General features: G+C 40.0%; 1 protein-coding gene across 7 annotated transcripts; it reads right to left on the bottom strand.

The window, feature by feature from the left end:
- Nucleotides 1-2,765: 2,765 nt before the first annotated feature.
- Nucleotides 2,766-18,509, bottom strand: LOC100490752 (tRNA pseudouridine synthase A). 7 transcript variants are annotated; one of them, XM_031899212.1, is made up of 7 exons: nucleotides 18,381-18,509; nucleotides 16,149-16,280; nucleotides 8,288-8,387; nucleotides 6,634-6,798; nucleotides 5,122-5,259; nucleotides 4,356-4,461; nucleotides 2,766-3,714 (listed from the first exon to the last, which is right to left on the bottom strand). In XM_031899212.1, the coding sequence occupies exons 1-7, from the start codon at nucleotides 18,464-18,466 to the stop codon at nucleotides 3,032-3,034; spliced, it is 1,410 nt and encodes a 469-aa protein (XP_031755072.1). In that variant the 5' UTR covers nucleotides 18,467-18,509; the 3' UTR covers nucleotides 2,766-3,031. The 7 variants fall into 7 exon arrangements, with proteins under 7 accessions (XP_031755072.1, XP_012814976.2, XP_004912683.2 ...); XM_012959522.3 differs by lacking the exon at nucleotides 16,149-16,280 and having other exon boundaries at nucleotides 18,381-18,501; XM_004912626.4 differs by lacking the exons at nucleotides 16,149-16,280; nucleotides 18,381-18,509 and adding an exon at nucleotides 9,621-9,700.
- Nucleotides 18,510-19,012: the final 503 nt, after the last annotated feature.

Raw genomic sequence — 19,012 nt, 5'->3', positions numbered from 1 at the left:
CAGATAGTCATAGGCCCTGTCTGTCGCTTCCTCCCAATCTTCACTGTTCAGGTCCGGTATGTCTTGGTGCCAAGCTTTTTGGGCCGTAAGGAAGGGAGATTGGAGGGTAGAGAGGAGCAGGGAGTATAGTGTGGTCATCAGCTTTTTGGAAGAGGGGTTTTGGAGGGTGATTTCGAGCTTAGTGAGCACGAAGGGGACTATAGTTCTTTGGAATTGATGTCGGAATGCTTGTTGAAGTTGTAAATATGAGAACCAGGGTAGCAGCTACTTCCCTTTTTAAGGCTTCTTCTTACACATGGGCATTTTTAATGCAAATTAGAAACGCATGTCAAAAGTGTAAAAAAATACATTGCTTTATATCAGGGGTGGGCAAACTTTTTGGCTCAGTGGCCACATTGACTGGCAGAAAGAGGAAAGCTAATAGATAATAATTTAAAAAGATAATAATTTAAAAAGTTTCTAAGAATAAGGTAATCTGTAACATACTTAATGTTACAAAATGGTAGCTTGCCGAAAACATCCACCCTACTCCTCGTCTGACATTAGCCTTAAAAGCTGAACAATTAATAAAAATAAAAAGACTTCTGTCACATTTTCTTTAAAAGGCAATTTCTTTTGGATGTTTTAGACAAGCTGGATAGGGTGATACTTCAATTTTGGGGGGCCTTCTCCCTTTGTCCTGCCTTTTGGTTTTTAAGCACGTATTTGTTCCCTGTTGTACCCTGCTGTATTAAATGTTATAGCCTGAAACAATTTGGTTGTTGGTAACTGCCTTATGTATTATTTTAATGCTCCTGTTTGGCCTTATGGCTAATACTCTAAAGCACTGGAAATGTCTTACATAGAAAAAAATGTATTTCCTGGATCGTATGTTGCTCTCTCTACTTCCTCTCTGGCAAGAAAGTCAAAATCTTTTACTGGTTGAGCCGTAGAAAAAAGAATATGAAAAATTAGTTGAGAGAAAAGGAATAGAAAAGTAAATCCTCTTTCTAAAAGAAACAGCAGACATTTAACAAAATAGCTGAAACACACAGAACCACCATTTAAAATATACAGCCAACATACAAAAAGGAATAATTTAGATACCAACAGGTACAAGATCTCTTATCTTGGAGACTTCATATCTAGAAAGCTCTGAATTATGGGAAGGTCATAGACTCCATTTTAAGTAAAGAATTATGAAGATTATATCCTTTTTCTCTAATAACAGTATCTAACACTTGATTGTAACAGCAGCACAAATCCATATTGGTGGCAAAACCACCCCATTAGGTTTAATATTTAAGTGTTTTTTTTAGCAGACTTACAGTATAGTGGTCCAAATTACAGAGAAACCCCTTATCTGGAAAAAACCAAGGTCCCAAGTATTCTGTATAATAGATCATGCACCTGTACTAAGGCATAGGGTGACAGCATTGTATTTCATGAGCAGATAACCTACAGTACTACCTTGCTTCTGGTTTCTCTGGTGGTTTACCTTGGACCGACTTGGCAGCTTATCGGCCCGTGTAGGGGCAGAAACGATCGGACTGGCCGACCGATGTCTGGCCTGAAATTGGCCAGATATCGGTCGGCCAGGTTAGAAAATCCCGTCGGATTGGGGACCGCATCGGCTCGTTGATGCGGTCCCCGAGCCCACTGCCCCATTGCCGCTTGCAGAATTCGATCGTTTGGCCCCAGGGCCAAACGATCGAATTCACCGACATGCCTCCCCGATATCGCCACCCGTGGGTGGGGATATCGGGTGAAGATCCGCTCGCTTGGCGACATGCCCGTGTATGGCCACCTTTAGGCTTGGACTAATTGATTAGAAGCCACTCATAAGTTTCATAAGTCAGAAAATAACCCCTGCATTTTGAACTGGGGTAATTCTTTTACTGGTAGCATATTCACTCAGGATTCTGTGTATATAGTCCACTTTCATATGTACAAACTTAATAGTATTTAGTATATGTAATTTTCATATATTTGCAGTTGTGAGCGAGTTTCCAGCAGCACCCATTGCAGTCTTAATCGAGTGCTGCCCTGCATGATGTGTTTGTGCCACAAAGAGGGAACAAGCCTGTGTATAGGGGACCCTAAATTGTGTGCTTTTGTTACTATTTAAATAGGTGGTAAGAAAATTTTGTTTAAGCAATTGCAGATCTTGCCTTCAGTATTTAATATTTCTATTGTCTATTGTGTTAACATATATCAACTAGTAGTTAGGCAGGTTATATATAGGCATTATGGTTGAACTTGATGGACGTATGTCTTTTTTCAACCCAACTTACTATGTTACTATGTTACCTCTTTCTCTATGCCACGGGTGAGGTGCAAGTAATACACCAGCCTTATGAACAAGTACCAGTCTGGGCATTTGCAAGGTTACTGTGAAAGTAAGTTAAATGCACGGTTGGAAGAAATTAGCAGCAGTGTAGCTCTACTGGCCATTATACCCTTAAAACAGAATTGTGTAATACAGAAAATCTATGCTGTCATAGTTCCATATCTTGACCCTGGACTGCTCAGTCACAACCCCTTCTGGTTTTTGAGGGAAACTGTAATGCTAACCCTGTAACTTCATGCAAACAAAATTATCCTGTTAGTTTGTGGCTTTAGGCATGTGTGCAAACTGACTCAGATTATACTGAGATTAGTATTCTTTAAAACATAGGCATACAGTTGCTTTACTCTAAACAATCCAATCCACTCCAATCCACTAAGCACTGCATAGCACCTGCCTTTTACTGCTAAGGAAAAAGCAAGTAAAAACCACTTACTCTTTTAATATCAGCATTTCTTTGCTACCTGAATGTGTAAAATAATGGCATTATTTAGGCATCACGCTGGCATAAAAAAAAACATAACACACTTTTATAAAAAGGGCTTTGCAATTCCAATGTATGGTGAAAAATGACAAGGAAGGACAAGGATTCTTATTGAAAGTTTACATTATCTTTCTAATTTTCTATGGGCTTTTAGTTCCACTGGTAGTAGGGATTATGCCAGAAGCACCATTTTGTTAAAAGTACATATATAAAAGGTAGTATTAAACTTCTTTGTAATTTTGAAACATGAGAAAATTGTGCCGATTAAGTTTTTCTATCCAGTAAGACATGGAAAGATTTTCTAGTTCTCCTTCAAGTATGTCTGGCAATATTCTTTCCTCCCAAAACACCGACACAGTAGGCATAGACTTTTCCCAGGAAATTGGTTGGTGAAAGCCGTCTCCCCCATATCTTTTATTATACCAATCAAAATGAACACGCTCAAGTACCAAGCCAAGTCCGGGTGCTGGAGGGATGTTGATCTTCTCCCTCTGCATGCACTGAGGTAGAAAATCAGCCGGGACAATGCCTTGTGCGATAGCTATAATCAAACCCACCATTTTACGAATTTGGTACAGCATGAAGCTTTGACCAGTAATGTGAATTTGAGCAAACTCTGTCCCATGAAAGACAAAAGGTTCTGAGCATGACACGTCCAACATATGTCTAAAAGAGCTTGGATCCTCAAACGCTTTCCTGGATGTAAAATTGTGAAAATTGTGTGTTCCCTTGTAGAAAGATAGAAGATTGTTGATGTTGTGAAAGTCTTCCCTAGGCATTCGGAAGTTTGAATCAGGTACAGAGGGAGCACAACAAGAAAGTGCAAATGTGGGCACCATGTAAGAGTAAGATCGCTTATCACACATTTTCTTAGGGCAGAATCCTTTAGTTACTCTTTTCATATCTGGAAAAAAATAACATTTATTTTAAATTCAAATTCACTATACAAAAAAGCAACTCACATGCTGCCATCTGACTACAAGCCTACTGGCAAAATGTATAACATTCAGAATACGAAAAACTGTGACATGATGAATCGCATCATTCAACCCTGGTTAAAGCTAGCCATACGCTAAAAGAACCATTGGTGATACTTTCCCCAACATGCCCATCTTAAAGTGGGCAATATTGTTCAGATAAGGCCAAACAATTGGGTCAAAGCAAATTAAGGCCATCAGGACAAAGACCCCATTAACTAGCAGATGTGGTCCTCACCCCCAACAGGATTTTTTAAACCTACTAGATAAAAGTCAGACAGGCTAACTAGATCCTGAAGGATCAAATTGGCAGATTTAATCAGCCACTTTATGAAAAAAGTACTTACTGCTCGCTGAACAGCACTGTGATATATCCTAACTACTTTATGTGTGAACAATAAATACAAAATAAATATTTTTAGGATGTTTAAATTCTTTTTATTGCATGTGACAAAATCCCCCCTCTTGCACCAACACTGCACCCATCTGTATGCCGATTTCAGTGCCCCCCTGGACATATATTTGCAAAAGCAAAAAAAGTTAAACTAGGAAAGCTTTGTTTCATTACCTATAATGAGGATCTCGGGAGGAAGATGTGAATTGATTTTCTCCACTGGGTTAGAGCAAGATGGTAGGAGTCTTACTGATACCAGTTGGCTCAAAGCAGATACTCCCTATATCAAGAAAAAAAAAAAACTATGATTAACTAAAATCATCCATAGAGCCTTACACTACAGTATAACCTCTTGGTAAATGCAGATGAAGGATAAGGTTTGATATTATAAGCATTAAAGAGGTTGCTCAGCTTTGAGTTAACTTTTAGTGTGGTGTAGAGTGCAGGATTCTGAGACATTTGAAATTGGTCTTCATTTTCTATAATTTGTGTTTTTTTTTTAATTATTTCACTTTTTGTTCAGAAACTCTCCAGTTTGGAATTTCAACAGCTACCTGGTTGCAAGGATCCAAATTTTCCTAGCAACCAGACAGTGGTGTGAATGAGAGGCTGGAATAGGAGAGCTACTACATAGAAGATAAGTAATAAAAAGTAAAGATAACAATTGTAGCCTCGCAAAGCAACAGTTTTTTGACTGCTGGGGTCATTGATCCTTATTTGAAAGCTGGAAAGAGTCAGAAGGTGGTGGCAAATAATTAAAAAAAACTATAAAAAAAATAAGAATACCAATTGAAAAGTTGCTTAGAATTGGCCATTCTATAACATACTAAAAGTTAACTTAAAGATGAACAACTCCTTTAAACAGTATTTAATCAAAGTAATATATATAAAAAAAAAAAAAAAATTCTACTTGTAAAATAGAATAGGCACCAGTTGCTACCTTGTCAGTACGGGCACACCGCTGAAACTTCAGTTGCTTCATTTGCATATAGAACATCTCAGGAATGCACCGAGCCTGAATGAGAGCAGAAATCAGGGCAGATTCAATGGTTGGAAAGTTTGGCCTTGTAAGGTCCATCTGCAAATAAAAACATGTTCAGTAAGTGAAATCTCAGGTGCAGTATTGTTTCAAATGCCACTGTGTAATGACAAGTAACATGTTAGAAATTCACTGTTTTGGACTCAGGCAAATCCTGAACCAAATCCAAAGTAAGAGTGGGAAAATCCGTGCATGGAAAAATTATTGCAATTTTCTTAATCATTTGACTTAAAGTCACGTGATTTTAAGGGTTTGGTTCAGCTAGGCACTTAGATTTGGTTAAAAAAAAAAAAATTCAAAAAAGGCAAGGAATTGGTCAAATTCTGAACCAAATCTGGGATTTGGTGCATCCCTATTGAATATCCAATATTAATAGTTTTATGAAAACAGATATTTAAAGATCACACTTCCTGTTTCTCTTTTCACAGTTAACCATGCCCTTAACCTCTCCCACAAGCCAAGTTCAACGAACTAAGGCTAAGGTCACATGGGGCTAAGAGATCTCCTTTTCTCCACCTTTGTTTTGTATGCAGGCAGAGAATGCAGGTCCACTCTCACAAGCTCCAGTATGCATCTGTACTAACAGGTACTGTGTTGGCCTGTGTGTAGATGTTCGGAGTGGATTTTAAAGAAAAAAACAAACGTATACATTTTGCACGGCAATCTGCTCAGTATATTTGCACACAGGATAATGAAGTGCATGCCCGTTTGACATTAGCCTAATGGTCCTCCCTGGCTCTCACCTCCTCTGTCTTAGAATCTGCTAGAATGCTACTTCTCTCACCTAGGAAAGAACTGCGCTTTTGCTTTTAAAATCTCTGGTCTTGCTGTCACTCACCTCTGGAATCCCATCCCTGTGCTCATGTAAAAACACTTCTAAACTAAACTAAAATCCTACCTCTTTGGAGCACTATCACAATATGTGATTGGCACTTATGGGTCGATTCCCCAATGTTTGTAACTAGCTACACCTAATACTCACCTATTTTTGAATTTCTAAATTACACAGTCACTTAGAATGGAAGCTCTACAATATTGACTAAATCCTCATACGCAGCCTTTAGCTTTTGTGAGATGTAGTCCAGCAACAGCTAGGGAGTTGAAAGCTGGAGATGACTGAAAATCATGTTTTATACTGTTCTAGACACCCACGGTAAAACACTCTGTACAAGTACAGGTTGCTGGCTTAGACTTTATATCCACCAAACCTTCTGTGCTTCAGTTTTGGACACACTTGTATCCACCATTTCTTTTGCCCTTCTTGTTGGGCATTCGTTAATACTAAGAAGGACAAGGAAGCTCCGAGAGCTGGCAGAGTTGTTCCACATAATGGAACAGTGAATATGAATTATTTTATCTAAAAGGATAATAGTGGGATGTTCCAGTATTTTCAGCTCTCACATGGACAATTACCTGCATACCATAATAACCACGACCACAGTAGGCCAACATAATGGCAAACTTCCTCTTGGGAATCTGGATGTTGCTATTATTCTCTAAAACTTCAACAGATGCATTTATGGTACCTGCGGGGTCTAGCTCCTCGTGTGGCACGTCTTCCTTATTTTTTGCCATGCTCTGGAGGGTTAAAAGAACATTCATAAGAGCATCAAACAATACATATATCCAATTGTAAGCTGTGGAAGTTCTCTCTGACTAAGGGGGTTACAGTTGTGTTCAGATACCAGTGGCCCTAATGGTCAGAGCTACAACAGGTATTGCCCACAGGAATGGCACAAGTTTCCCCCCTATGCAGGCTGCTGGGAAAAGTATGGGGTTTGTGGTGCGCTACATACATTTCTTAAATTATTTTATTATTAACATGTATTTATAAAGCTTCTTGAATCTTAGATGGCAATTTTAGATTAAAATGTAAAGTGGCTACCAGCAGTTCAAAATATTTTGTGTCTCCCACCAAAGGAGCACAGGTCAAGACCACTGGTGTATCTTCAAACAAACATTCAACCAGCACCTGACCCAACAAGTCACCTGTATTTAGAGACTCACATCTCACCTGCCCATTAGAAAATTCACCTTTAAATAATCATTAAGTATCTAGCTGGATCGATTCAAAGAATCAGATGGTCTATAATTTATATGATGTTCGAATGACTGGCCTTTCACAGTCTACGTCAGGGGTCCTCAAACTACGGCCCCCACAGGCTGGATACGGGCCCCCCGCGGTCATTTACCCGGCCCCCACTGCATCCTCATCCCTGGCTACTGTGTCAGATGTGGTGACGAGACGCTCTGGGGCTGAGGACAACACTGGTAGTAGGGGGTGAGGACGCTGCGGGGGCGAGAACGAGTAAATGACCGCGGGCTGTAGTTTGAGGACCCCTGAGAGCGCAATGAGATGCACTGGGACCCGACATGGCTGACCTGTATGTGAAGCTGGGTAAGCTAATCTAAATCTGGAGAAAGCTGGACGATATAACATTTTATAAGCTGAGCGGGGACATACAGGGCATGGCTAGGAGGATGTGGGAGTATACTGGTGTAGAGTAGTAAGGTGTAAGGGTCTGGAAAGATTTGGGAACTACAATTCCAAGCACTACTAGGTGTTGTAGAGTATTGTTGGGGTTCTAGTTAGTGGTATAAATCTGTAATTCCCACTACATACAGTTAAAGGGCTATCTCACATGGGTGTCTATCCTGTAACAGTCCAGCTGTTATTTAATAAACAATGTATACTGTGCTTTCTACATATTACCATGGTTATCTTAATATTTGGTGGGGGTGCAAAGATCCAGGTTGTACATTTCATTTTAAGGGCACATCAGCCGAGATACAGTACAGCTGTATAGCAAACAATGCGATGCTCACAAAGTGAAGTGCAATAGCGCAGATGGAGTGATTTCACAATTGCTAGCTTTTTTTTTTCAAACTATAGTCCGCCCCCCCCCAACAGTCTGAGGGACTGTGAACTAGCCCCTTTTAAAAAGTTTCAGGACCCCTGGACTACGTCATATAAATTAATTAAGTTCAACTGCACCGTTAATCATCATGCACAAACTCCCATTTTCATCAACTAAGCAAACCATGCAAAGGTAGATGCAATCATTACCTGACATGCCATCTCATCAGCCTTATAGATGGAAGTAAAAGCAGAGTGGCATCTTTCCCAGGAACGGAGATGCGATAATGTAATCCTTCCCATTTTCTTACTTGATGATAGAGGAAAAAAAAAAGCTGTATTTAATACTTGATTGAATAAAATGTAGCTACTTGCATGATAAACTGCAGTTACATTACTTTTCTTTTTAATTGTATTTAAACCAATACTGTTGTCTCAACACAGTTAAAAACCAGGTTGTAACTTAAATGTACACTAAGTGGCAGGTCTGGACTGTGATTCAATATAGGCCCTGGCATTTCAAGTACACAAAGGCCCAAACCACCCCTCCACAGGCCCATTAATGAATATGGCATCTTACAGCAGCCCTTTTGGCATTTGCCAGCAGGGCCGGATTTCTACTTGGGGCGCCCCCCCCACCCCCCCCACCCCCGCCGCGTAAACGCGAATGCGCATGCGCCTAACTTGCGCATGCGCGAACAACCCCTATCGCTAATGCGCATGCGCAAGCGCCTAACTTAGAACTCCCATACGGAGCAGTGGGGAGATGTCCCCATTGCTCCGTATGGGAGCAAAATGTTAACATTTGCTTGCGGCGGGGCGGCATGCCGCCCCTGTGTATTTGCCGCCCTAGGCCCGGGCCTTTGTGGCCTCGCCACAAATCCGGGCCTGTTTGCCAGAATTTAAAGATTGCCAGTCCGGGACCACTAAGTGGCTAAAGGTATCCAGGCGCCTGCCTGCCCATCATTACAAAAACAAACAAACAAAAACATCTTAAACTATGGATATTAATATGAATCCATTCTCCCTTCACTGCTATAGGGCATGCCATATGTTTCACATAAGCCTGGTCAAACCATAGCTCTCACCTTCAGAGCAACAGCAAACAAAAACATATTTAATGTGTACAGTGGGCAGCAATCACAGAAAATAATTGTCACAGTGACGTTTTATTTGGCAGCTTTATTCCTAATTTTTGGGTAATGCAAAACAACAAAAAAAAAACTGCATACTCTCCAATAATATATTCCTACTAATAAACATTTGGTCCTTTGGCAGAAGCCAGACTATAAAGATGTTGTTAATGCTACATGATGGCCCTTAGCCTGTACAACTAACATTTTATAGCAAAGAAAGCTAACACAGTTGAATCCTATTGGTGTGACCCATATGACACTGGACTAACTCTAACGTACCATAAAGACTTACAAAAGGCTGAAGCACAACCTGGGAACATAATATCTTAACAAGTAACACCAAAAGGAACTGCCAAAGCGAGCATACTATATAGCACACAACCTCTCCCAGGCAGCCCGGCTCTTACACCGCGGAAGTTAGGGGTTAATCAGCACTAGTCACGTGATTGGCCGGCTCTATGGGAGGAAAACGAGTCAGACAGGAAGTGATGGGGGGGGGAGGACTGAATGCGCTGGGCTTGTGTTACCGGGAGACCCTGTATACACTGTAGTGCGCAGTGCGGCAGAGTTCAATGGGGCGGGGAGTTCCACCTAGCTACCCTCTAGTTGTAGTTTAGAATTAGGAGGTTGAAAAGTAACTTCATGGAGTAGTCTAAAAACAAGTAACGAGACATACGATTTTATGAGCTTAGAACGTTTCTTTTCTTTTCTTGATAAATCTGAATGGGAGCACAAATAATGAGAGATGAGTTTTTGGCAGCAACGTGGTGCAGCGCTAGTATCCAGGGGAAGTAGTGGCTGTAGTACTAGAGCTACTGGTAGGGAGAAAACAGTCCAGCCCAAATTAACTATGTTATGAAAATGTAACTTTTAGTACCTGGCCAGGTAAAATATTGTCCACATGAGGACCCTAGCTTCAGTAGGGGGCAGATTCATTAAAGTACAAATTATGAGTGCGATTTGTGAAAATTCGCATTAAACAAGAAAATTTCTAATCTGCGTCAAGTTTGCGAAAAAGTCGCGTTGTGCGACCCGAAAGTAACTACATTTTTGTATCCGAATGATCGGAAATGGCACGAATACCTTTCTGACTTTGAACCTTCAGTGCATGATTTCGAGAAACTTTCGTACTCGTTGTGACAAATACGATTTTGTTGCACAAATTGTTGCAAAGTACGAAAAAGTTGCGCAAATTAACGAAAATATTGCAGAAAATACCCAAAAGTTGTAAACTTGAGAACAAATACGATATTTTTTGTAATCGGACCTGTCGTACTTTAATGAACGTGCCCCTAGGAGTGATTAAAAGCAGGATCAGTCTCAATAAAACTATTAGATCAAGAAAAACTACATGCATTAAAGTCTAAGAAAGTAGTACAGGTATAGGACCCCGTTATCCAGAATGCTTGGGACCAAGGGTATTCTAGATAAGGGGTCTTTCTGTTATTTGGATCTCCATACCTTAAGTCTACTAAAAAAATCAATAAAACATTAATTAAACCCAATAAGGTTGCTTTGCATCCGATAAGGATTATTTATATCTTAGGTTGGATCATTTACAAAGTACTGTTTTATTACTACAGAGAAAAAGGAAATCAGTTTTAAATTCTGAATTATTTGATTAAAATTGAGTCTATGGGATACAGGCTTTTCGTAATTCAGAGCTTTCTGGATAACGTGTTTCCGGATAAGGGATCCAATACCTGTACACTTGAGGCTGAATAGAAATATGGAGGAGATCTTGCTGTAGAATTTTGCATCTGATCTATTCAAATGTCCTGTGAGGAAGGGCAAAACAATACTACCTACGTTCTTGGCAGTCCATGTTCACTTTTGTCACATATTAGGCCTCATGTAGCTCTAAGGGCTCATTTATGTGCGCAAGTTCAGTGAGCAAAATTAAATTTCAAGGGCATTTGCCATGTTTTTTCCCACAATGCATAATTGTCCCCCAGAATTCAAGTGCTATTGTGGTCGCAAGAGGCATGAAGAAATTGTGTCCTATTCTCCAAAAGAGTTTGGGATGCGAGTGATGTCTGTGCCTGATGGTTTAGGTGCAATTGTTCTGTGCCTATTGACACCAGGCTTGAAGGGAACCCTGAAGCTACCACCTGGCAGTAGGTGGCAATAGCTTTTTCGTTTCACTGGCATCAATAGGCACAGAAGCACTCGATTCGGAAGGACTGTAAGTGCAAAGAGTGGATGCAATTACCTCATATCATGAAAAATAATATTTAATACAGTAGAACCCCCATTTTACGTTTTTCAGGGGACCATGAAAAAAAGATGTAAAATCAGGGAAAATGTAAAATCAGGGAAATGTGTTAAGGACACATAAATGTCAATGATTTAAAGGAAATAAGTACAGGAATCATTTTTTATTTGCAACATAGTTCCTTTACTGAGTTATTTCACAGGTTTTAGCAGAAGTACTGAAACAACTTTTTACAGTACTGTAAAACATTTTGCATTTAGGGCTCTGGTACACGGGGAGATTAGTCGCCCGCGGCAAAACTCCCTGCTTGCGGGCGACTAATCTCCCCGAGTTGCCTTCCCCCTGCCATCCCACCGGCGAACATGTAAGTCGCCGGCGGGATGGCAGACGCGGCGGGCGATTTCGGGAAATCGCCGAAAAAGCCTCGCGAGTCTTTTTCGGCGATTTGCGCAAAATCGCGCCGCCGCGTCTGCCATCCCGCCGGCGACTTACATGTTCGCCGGTGGGATGGCAGGGGGAAGGCAACTCGGGGAGATTAGTCGCCCGCGAGCAGGGAGTTTTGCCGCGGGCGACTAATCTCCCCGTGTACCAGAGCCCTTAATGCATGTGTTTGCTAAAAGTTTGAATATCACTATAAATTAATAAGATGCGGAAAAGAATACTGTACAGCACTGAAACAAAAATCTGTACTCTTTTAAAAATCTGCACCTTGTACAGCTGTTCCCCATACTTGTGCAACTCTCACGGTATTTTGTACGCTCCCGGAAGGTACGCATGCACAGTATGAAATATGAGGCGATAGTGGTGACGCTGACCTTCCTAAGATGGCGCCTGTGATCGCAAGACATGGGGGAAACTTTAATTCCTAAAGTAAGCTGTATTTTTACCTTAAAACTAAGCGATTTGCTAGGGAGAGGCATGATAGAAACAGTGTAAAATGCGGGAAATTCATATGTAAAATCCGGGAATAGAGCCCATAGGAATGCATTAAAATTGGTGGGACCACAAAAAAACAGTGTAAAAAGCGGGAAAACTTAAAATCCGGGGATGTAAATTGGGGGTTCTACTGTATAAGCTTCATCATGTTAAAATAAGAAACTTTCTAAATATTGTGAATGTGTCAAAGTCAGTTATTTTGTTAGATTCTGTTTTTGCTGGAATCAGTTTGAGTTAACTCTAATACATCTGCTAGGAAAAGGAGAAAAATATAGGAGCTGTCAGTCAAAATCAGACTCATAATTCCTGCATGAAGATAGACAGATACTGAAGGGGGCATAGCGAAGAGTAACTTGTTTATTTTAGAAATGGCAGAGAATTTGTAATTGATTATACAGGTATGTGATCCGTTGTCTGGAATCTCATTATCCAGAAAACTCCAAATAACAGGAAGGCCATCTCCCATAAATTCTATTTATTTCAGTTTAATTTTTTTCAATGAACTTTTCTTTTTACTCTGCAATAAAACAGTACCTTGTACTTGATCTCAATTAATGTATAATTAATCCTTATGTGAGGCAAAACAATCCTGCTGGGTTTATATAATGTTTAAATTAATTTTTAGTAGACTTACGGAATGAAGATCCAAATTACAAAAAGAGCTCTTATCCAGAAAATTCCAGGTCCCGAGCATTCTGGATAACAGGTCCCATACCTGTGATCTTTTGGTAGATCCTTACCTACATTGTGGGCAACTATGTGCCATTTCGGTACCACACTGTACCGTTGCTGTATGTTCCACTTAATCATAGGGTCTGTGGAGATGTGGACCGATATTACATTGACTAACATTCCTCCCAGCAAAATGGCATATCAGGTAGAAACGTGGCAAAGAAAAATGTTTTGCAAAACAGTAACAAAGAGAAGGGTTAAAACTGGAATCCATATCTCATCCGATCTCTACTGAAAACCTGCATTACTTCCACACTTAATAGATTATACCTATGCTTCTAAATACATAGGAGGAATTGGTTCTTGGCATATACAGTCATATTAAAAAGTGAATCTTTGGAGTCTTGTTTATCACTTTCAGCTTTCAAAGTAACAACTTCCTTTTAATATATAACATACCTTATGGAGACAGTAGTATTTCAGCAGTGACATAAAGTTTATTGGATTAACAGAAAATATGCAATATGCATCATAACATAATTAGGTGCATAAATTTGGGCACCCAGCAGAGATATTACATCAATACTTAGTTGAGCCCCCTTTTGCCAATGTTACAGCCTCTAGATGCCTCCTATAGCTTTTGATGAGTGTCTGTATTCTGGATGGCGGTATTTTTGACCATTCGTCCATACAAAATCTCTCCAGTCCAGTTAAATTTGATGGCTGCCAAGCATGGACAGCCTGCTTCAAATCATCCCATAAATTTTCGATGATATTCAAGTCGGGGGACTGGTACGGCCATTGCAGAATATTGTACTTCTCCCTCTACATAAATGCCTTTGTAGATTTCGAACTGTGTTTAGGGTCATTGTCTTGTTGGAATATCCAACCCCTGCGTAACTTCACCTTTGTGACTGATGCTTGAACATTATCCTGAAGAATTTGTTGATATTGGGTTGAATTCATCCGACCCTCGACTTTATCAAGGGCCCCAGTCCCTGAACTAGCCACACAGCCCCACAGCTGATGGAACCTCCACCAAATTTGACAGCAGGTAGCAGGTTTTTTTCTTGGATTGCGGTGTTCTTCTTCCACCATGCAAATCACTTTTTGTTATGACCAGATAACTCAATTTTGTCACATCAGTCCAAAGCACTTTGTTCCAAACTGACTGTGTTTTGTCTAAATCAGATTGCAGCTGATGAAAAGCTAAGCTTAGGGCTCATCGCGAATCATCAAGCAGAAAATTAAGGTTTAAGTGTTAAATCATCTGATGCTACAGGGCTGTTTATTAAGTTCTGATGCAGTTCTAATTGCACTGGTTTCTGAGCTGCTGTATAATGAGAATTGGAATTAATTAATAATTAGGCTTGTATAGTGACTAGTATATATACTTTATATATAGTATATATATATATATATATATATACTCAGTATATTGTGAGTCAGTCCCTGAACTCAGATAGCAGACAGCAGCACAGAGCCTACTTCTTTGTTTAGCTTAAGTTCTCTTTTAGAGGGTTTCTAGAAAAGCACATACCACTACATGACAATTTTAGTACCTTTTAGATAGTGTTTAATGGCCTATTATGTATAATTTTAAAGATTCTAGGTAAATGTAATCCTTTCTTGACAGAAATCTGTGGAGTTTCTAATTAATACTTCCTGTTGTTAAACCCCACTGTAATCATGAATAGTTTCTGTTATGATCCCACTGAAATATCACAGATAGATTTTTAATGACAGTGTTTTAATTAATTAGCTCATTTCATAATGATAAGAAAACTAACTAAAAATGGGCATATAATTGAAAGTTTCATATATGTTTATGTATATTTGCTTGACAAGGAATGGGTTAAAGGAGAAGGAAAGCTTAAGTCACTTGGGGGTGCGAAAATGTTAGGCACCCCCAAGTGACATTAATCGCTTACCTTGTACCCCGGGTTGGTGCCCCTGTTAAGAGAGAACAGCACCAGCCCGGGGTACCTGTAACGAGCGCTTCCTTCTTCCGCATTGGCGCATGCGCCTAACATTTTGGCACCCCCAAGTGACTTAGCCTTTTCTTCTCCTTTAAGTGGCACCTGGCCCCTCTTTATATCTGGCTTCAAGGACATGTAAAGTCTATTTTACAGGGGGAGTGCCACAATGTTAGGTATCCCCCAGTGAAATACTGTAGATAGCTAAGTCCCGCCCTTCCATTTTACTTACCTTTCTACCTGCGGTCCCAGGCATCCCCTGCATGAATTCCTGTTCGCGCATTCACAAAAGAGTATACATACGATTTTACTAAGTGCTGAAGGAAATGACAGTGCAGCACTGTCGGTGGGGAGCACCAGCTGGGGAAAACTTAATGATATGTGGGAGATAAGATGCCACAAAGTGGTCCTTCAATGTGATTTTTTAAAATGTAATCAAAATCTCCAATTTTGGGAAAGCTTTGCGGCTTGGAACATTAGAGAAGAAAGACGTGTACACATTTTGGATTCGGAGGAATGTGTTCTTTCTGAAAATATATGACTTTCTGGGGTGAGATTACTTTTTTGTAGGTTTATCCCACATTAAATGATGTAAATGTGTTGATTTTGCAGGAGCTGAAATAACAGAAATTATAGATCATATGGGGTATCTTTACCTTGGGCCCCTAAATGCCACATACTTGGGTACGTCTATGCACAAAACTGTTCAGTGGACCCCTGGTGTTCATATTTAGGATTTTTTATCTTGGTACCTAATGATATGTGGGAGACAAGATGCAGCAAAGTGGAAACTTTAAGGTAAGTTTTGAAAATGTCATCAAAATCACCAGAGTAAAAAAATGTGTACCCATTTTGGATTTTGGGGAATGTGCACTTTTCAAAAAATTATTACAAAAAAGCCTTATGCTGAAAACCCCAGGTTCCAATTATTCTGGATATTAGAGCTTATACCTGTACTAGTACCTGCATGTTGTGAGCAAGCAATATAGGGGGTGGACACTGGTCATTACTATTTAAATGTATAACAAGCAGAATAAGAAGGAAAATAGAGTTTATTCCTGCAAACAGTTAGCCATCTGGCACAGCTCATTATTTATGTAAGAACCAGTATTTATCTTTTGACTTAATGTATATACCTTATGTGCATCAACTTCCATTGGGAACTCAAGGATAGGTATATGTTGAGAGGAGAGGGTCCTGTAGCAGTGTTTGCGCCTGGCTGAATTTTGACAGCACTATTCACAAGCAGAGTTGTGCACATTTTCGTGCTGCTGAGAACATGTAGGATAAAGGCTATTTTAGGATTAATCAAACATTACTTGCACATCCATCCAAGGGGCTGCCCCCCTTCTCTGGAATTCGCTCCCACAATCTATCAGACTTTCTCCCAATCTCTCTGCCTTCAAGAGATCTCTAAAAACACAATTATTCAGAGAAGCTTACCCTAATCTAGTTTAGCAATACCCTATGCCACACCTCTCACAACTCTGGTCATGCCCATTCCCACACCTTGTGTCTCAACCCTTTCTCCTTGTAGATTGTAAGCTCTTTTGGGCAGGGCCCTCTTCACCTCTTTTATCAGTTATTGATTGCTTTATATGTTACTCTGTATGTCCAATGTATGTAACCCACTTATTGTACAGCGCTGCGGATTATGTTGGCGCTTTATAAATAAATGTTAATGTAATGTTAATGTAATCCATTGGGACTTAAGCCTTGCTAATCCTATGATGCATATAGGTCTAGTGAAAAGGGACAGCTGACTTATTTTCAATAGAGGTGCTAAGGTCATATTTATTATTCCATTGCATTTTTATTTCCTTTTTCTTATTGTCACTGAAAGGCACAGATGGTAAATGTAAGCACTAAATAAAATAATTTATGTTGTAGGTCTAAACTTCTGAACACTATGGGGCAGATTTATTAAAATGTGAGTTTATAGCTTAATACATAAAAACTCACCAACATTCTATTGATTCCTATGGGATTTTTTAAAGTGTATAGCAATAGGAATGAATAGAACCTGGTTGAGTTTTTATGTATTCAGCTCTAAACTCACATTCTAATAAATCTGCCCCTACTTGTGACTCCTGTGAATCTTTAGTTTAGTAAGATTAGTTTAGTAAGATTTTTGGTAAGATTTTTTTTTCACAAAGACAAGTGATGATTTTTGATTTACAGTTTTTTTAGATAAGTTAGTCCTGTGTCAAGAGATAGCAGAGACTGCAGCCCAGGGAGTGCAACCTTCTCTGACTTGTGGTAAACCCTATGGATTATCAAGGGTTCTCCACCTCTATCCTACTTTTATATTTTTCTGATTATTTTTTTCTCAGTGCATTATTTAGTATTGTAATAAATCAATTTTAATTTCTTATGACAATTCTTTTGGATTTTATACAATTATAGTAGACAAAAGGAATTCTGGGAATGAATTCCAAACTCTTAAAAAAAATCCCATTTACATGGGTTTTATAGGCTACAGCTCACCCACTGGGTTTGAAGCTGAAGCCAGGACAATAGCTGATCAGATTCCCAACTACAGACCTTTTTTTAAGAGTTTGGAATTCATTCCCAGAATTCCTTTTGTTTGCTTTTGTCTGTATGAGGCAGTCTCCTCAACCTTATTTATTTGTTTGTAGAACCACATGGTGACTCTACCGATGCTGATCAGAAAACCCTGCACTACACTGATGAGTCCCAGAAAGGGCGAAACCGGTCTGTAGTTGGGAATCTGATCAGCTATTGTCCTGGCTTCAGCTTCAAACCCAGTGGGTGAGCTGTAGCCTATAGGATAAACCCATGTAAATGGGATTTTTTTAAGACGCCACTCACAGACGCGCCTGACACCGGGACGGGGAACAAGGGGTTACACGCAGTCACCTTTCACACAGGTTAGACTAACATCAAGCACCCCCAAACACACCATCGCCCCAAATAACTATTCACTGCCACCATCTATCATTAACAGGCGATAGAAACCTAATTACACAAATGTATCACACACAAACTTTCTTACTGCAGTTAGGGTTAGTTCTCACTAATTTAACAGCACACTAGCATCCACAGGGTTAAAATTACAGTCAAACCCACCCCCCTGCTAGCAGCCCACTAGTTAATTAGCATCTACACAGAATCTGCCCTCTACCCAATACACATACACACACCCAACAGTTAATATACCTAGGCCTGAGCAGTCATACGAGGTACGTGGGAATTGATATAGAGCCAAAGGACTAAACTTATAAAATTTTATATTTAATATTACAAGGGTAAACAGTGCATTAAAATGATGTTACAAAAGAGACATGTACAAGCAGTAAATAAAATAAAAGGGAATAAAAACACAGAGAAAACCTTAAGTACATTACCGAGTGATCTGTCCTCTGAGGCAAGAGTTTGAAGTCCTGAGCCCATCCCCCAACATAAGTTGCGGCCTCCAGATGAGCTTAAGCATACCTGGGCATGCGTGCCTTTATTCCCCGCTGGGCCCCTCCCTCATTACCATATGCATGAGGAGGGAGTGCCCAGGAACTGGTCACATGACCCCTCCCCTGTAGAGAGCTATACTTCTCATGCCAGTTTCTTTTCATATAATATTGGTACTTGCCAGTACTCAATATTATTATGAAAGTAGGGAATTGTTTTAACCTATATGTGGGCGATCAAAATGATACCAAACATGGGGGGTGTCTCATGTCCCAGTCCCCCAGAAACTATAACTCCTAACTGGTGGGTATAGGAAGTCCCTGTTTGGTATCATTGGGAAGCCTGGGGCCTCCTCATAAATCCAATGTGTTTTATAAGTATGGGAACCCTAAAGCAGAGGAGATGTGGACCCCTTTCTATAATCCATATTTTTCTGATAGCTGCACCCCCCCTGCAGTTCTAGGCCCACAACTGGCTTCTTTGATCACAGATCAAAGAAACCAGCTTCCTGCTTCCACAGGCTGGCCCCGCATTGTCTGATGAAGTTGTTTAAGTTGTCACCTTTCCGCAGCCC

This window comes from Xenopus tropicalis, chromosome 3, assembly GCF_000004195.4.
Source record: "Xenopus tropicalis strain Nigerian chromosome 3, UCB_Xtro_10.0, whole genome shotgun sequence".
NCBI lineage: Eukaryota > Metazoa > Chordata > Amphibia > Anura > Pipidae > Xenopus > Xenopus tropicalis.
The sequence above is the reverse complement of the archived record's forward strand: the minus strand, read 5'-3'. Positions and strand labels throughout refer to the sequence as shown.

What these genes read in the sequence shown, in the direction of transcription:
- LOC100490752 (XM_031899212.1), bottom strand. Translation starts at nt 18,466, where the DNA reads ATGCTTAAGCTCATCTGGAGGCCGCAACTTATGTTGGGGGATGGGCTC. An exon ending in CTGATGAGATGGCATGTCAG is followed by an intron (nt 6,799 to 8,287) that starts GTAATGATTGCA and finishes TTAACCCTCCAG; the next exon opens with AGCATGGCAAAAAATAAGGA. An exon ending in TCCCGAGATCCTCATTATAG is followed by an intron (nt 3,715 to 4,355) that starts GTAATGAAACAA and finishes ATTTTTTTCCAG; the next exon opens with ATATGAAAAGAGTAACTAAA.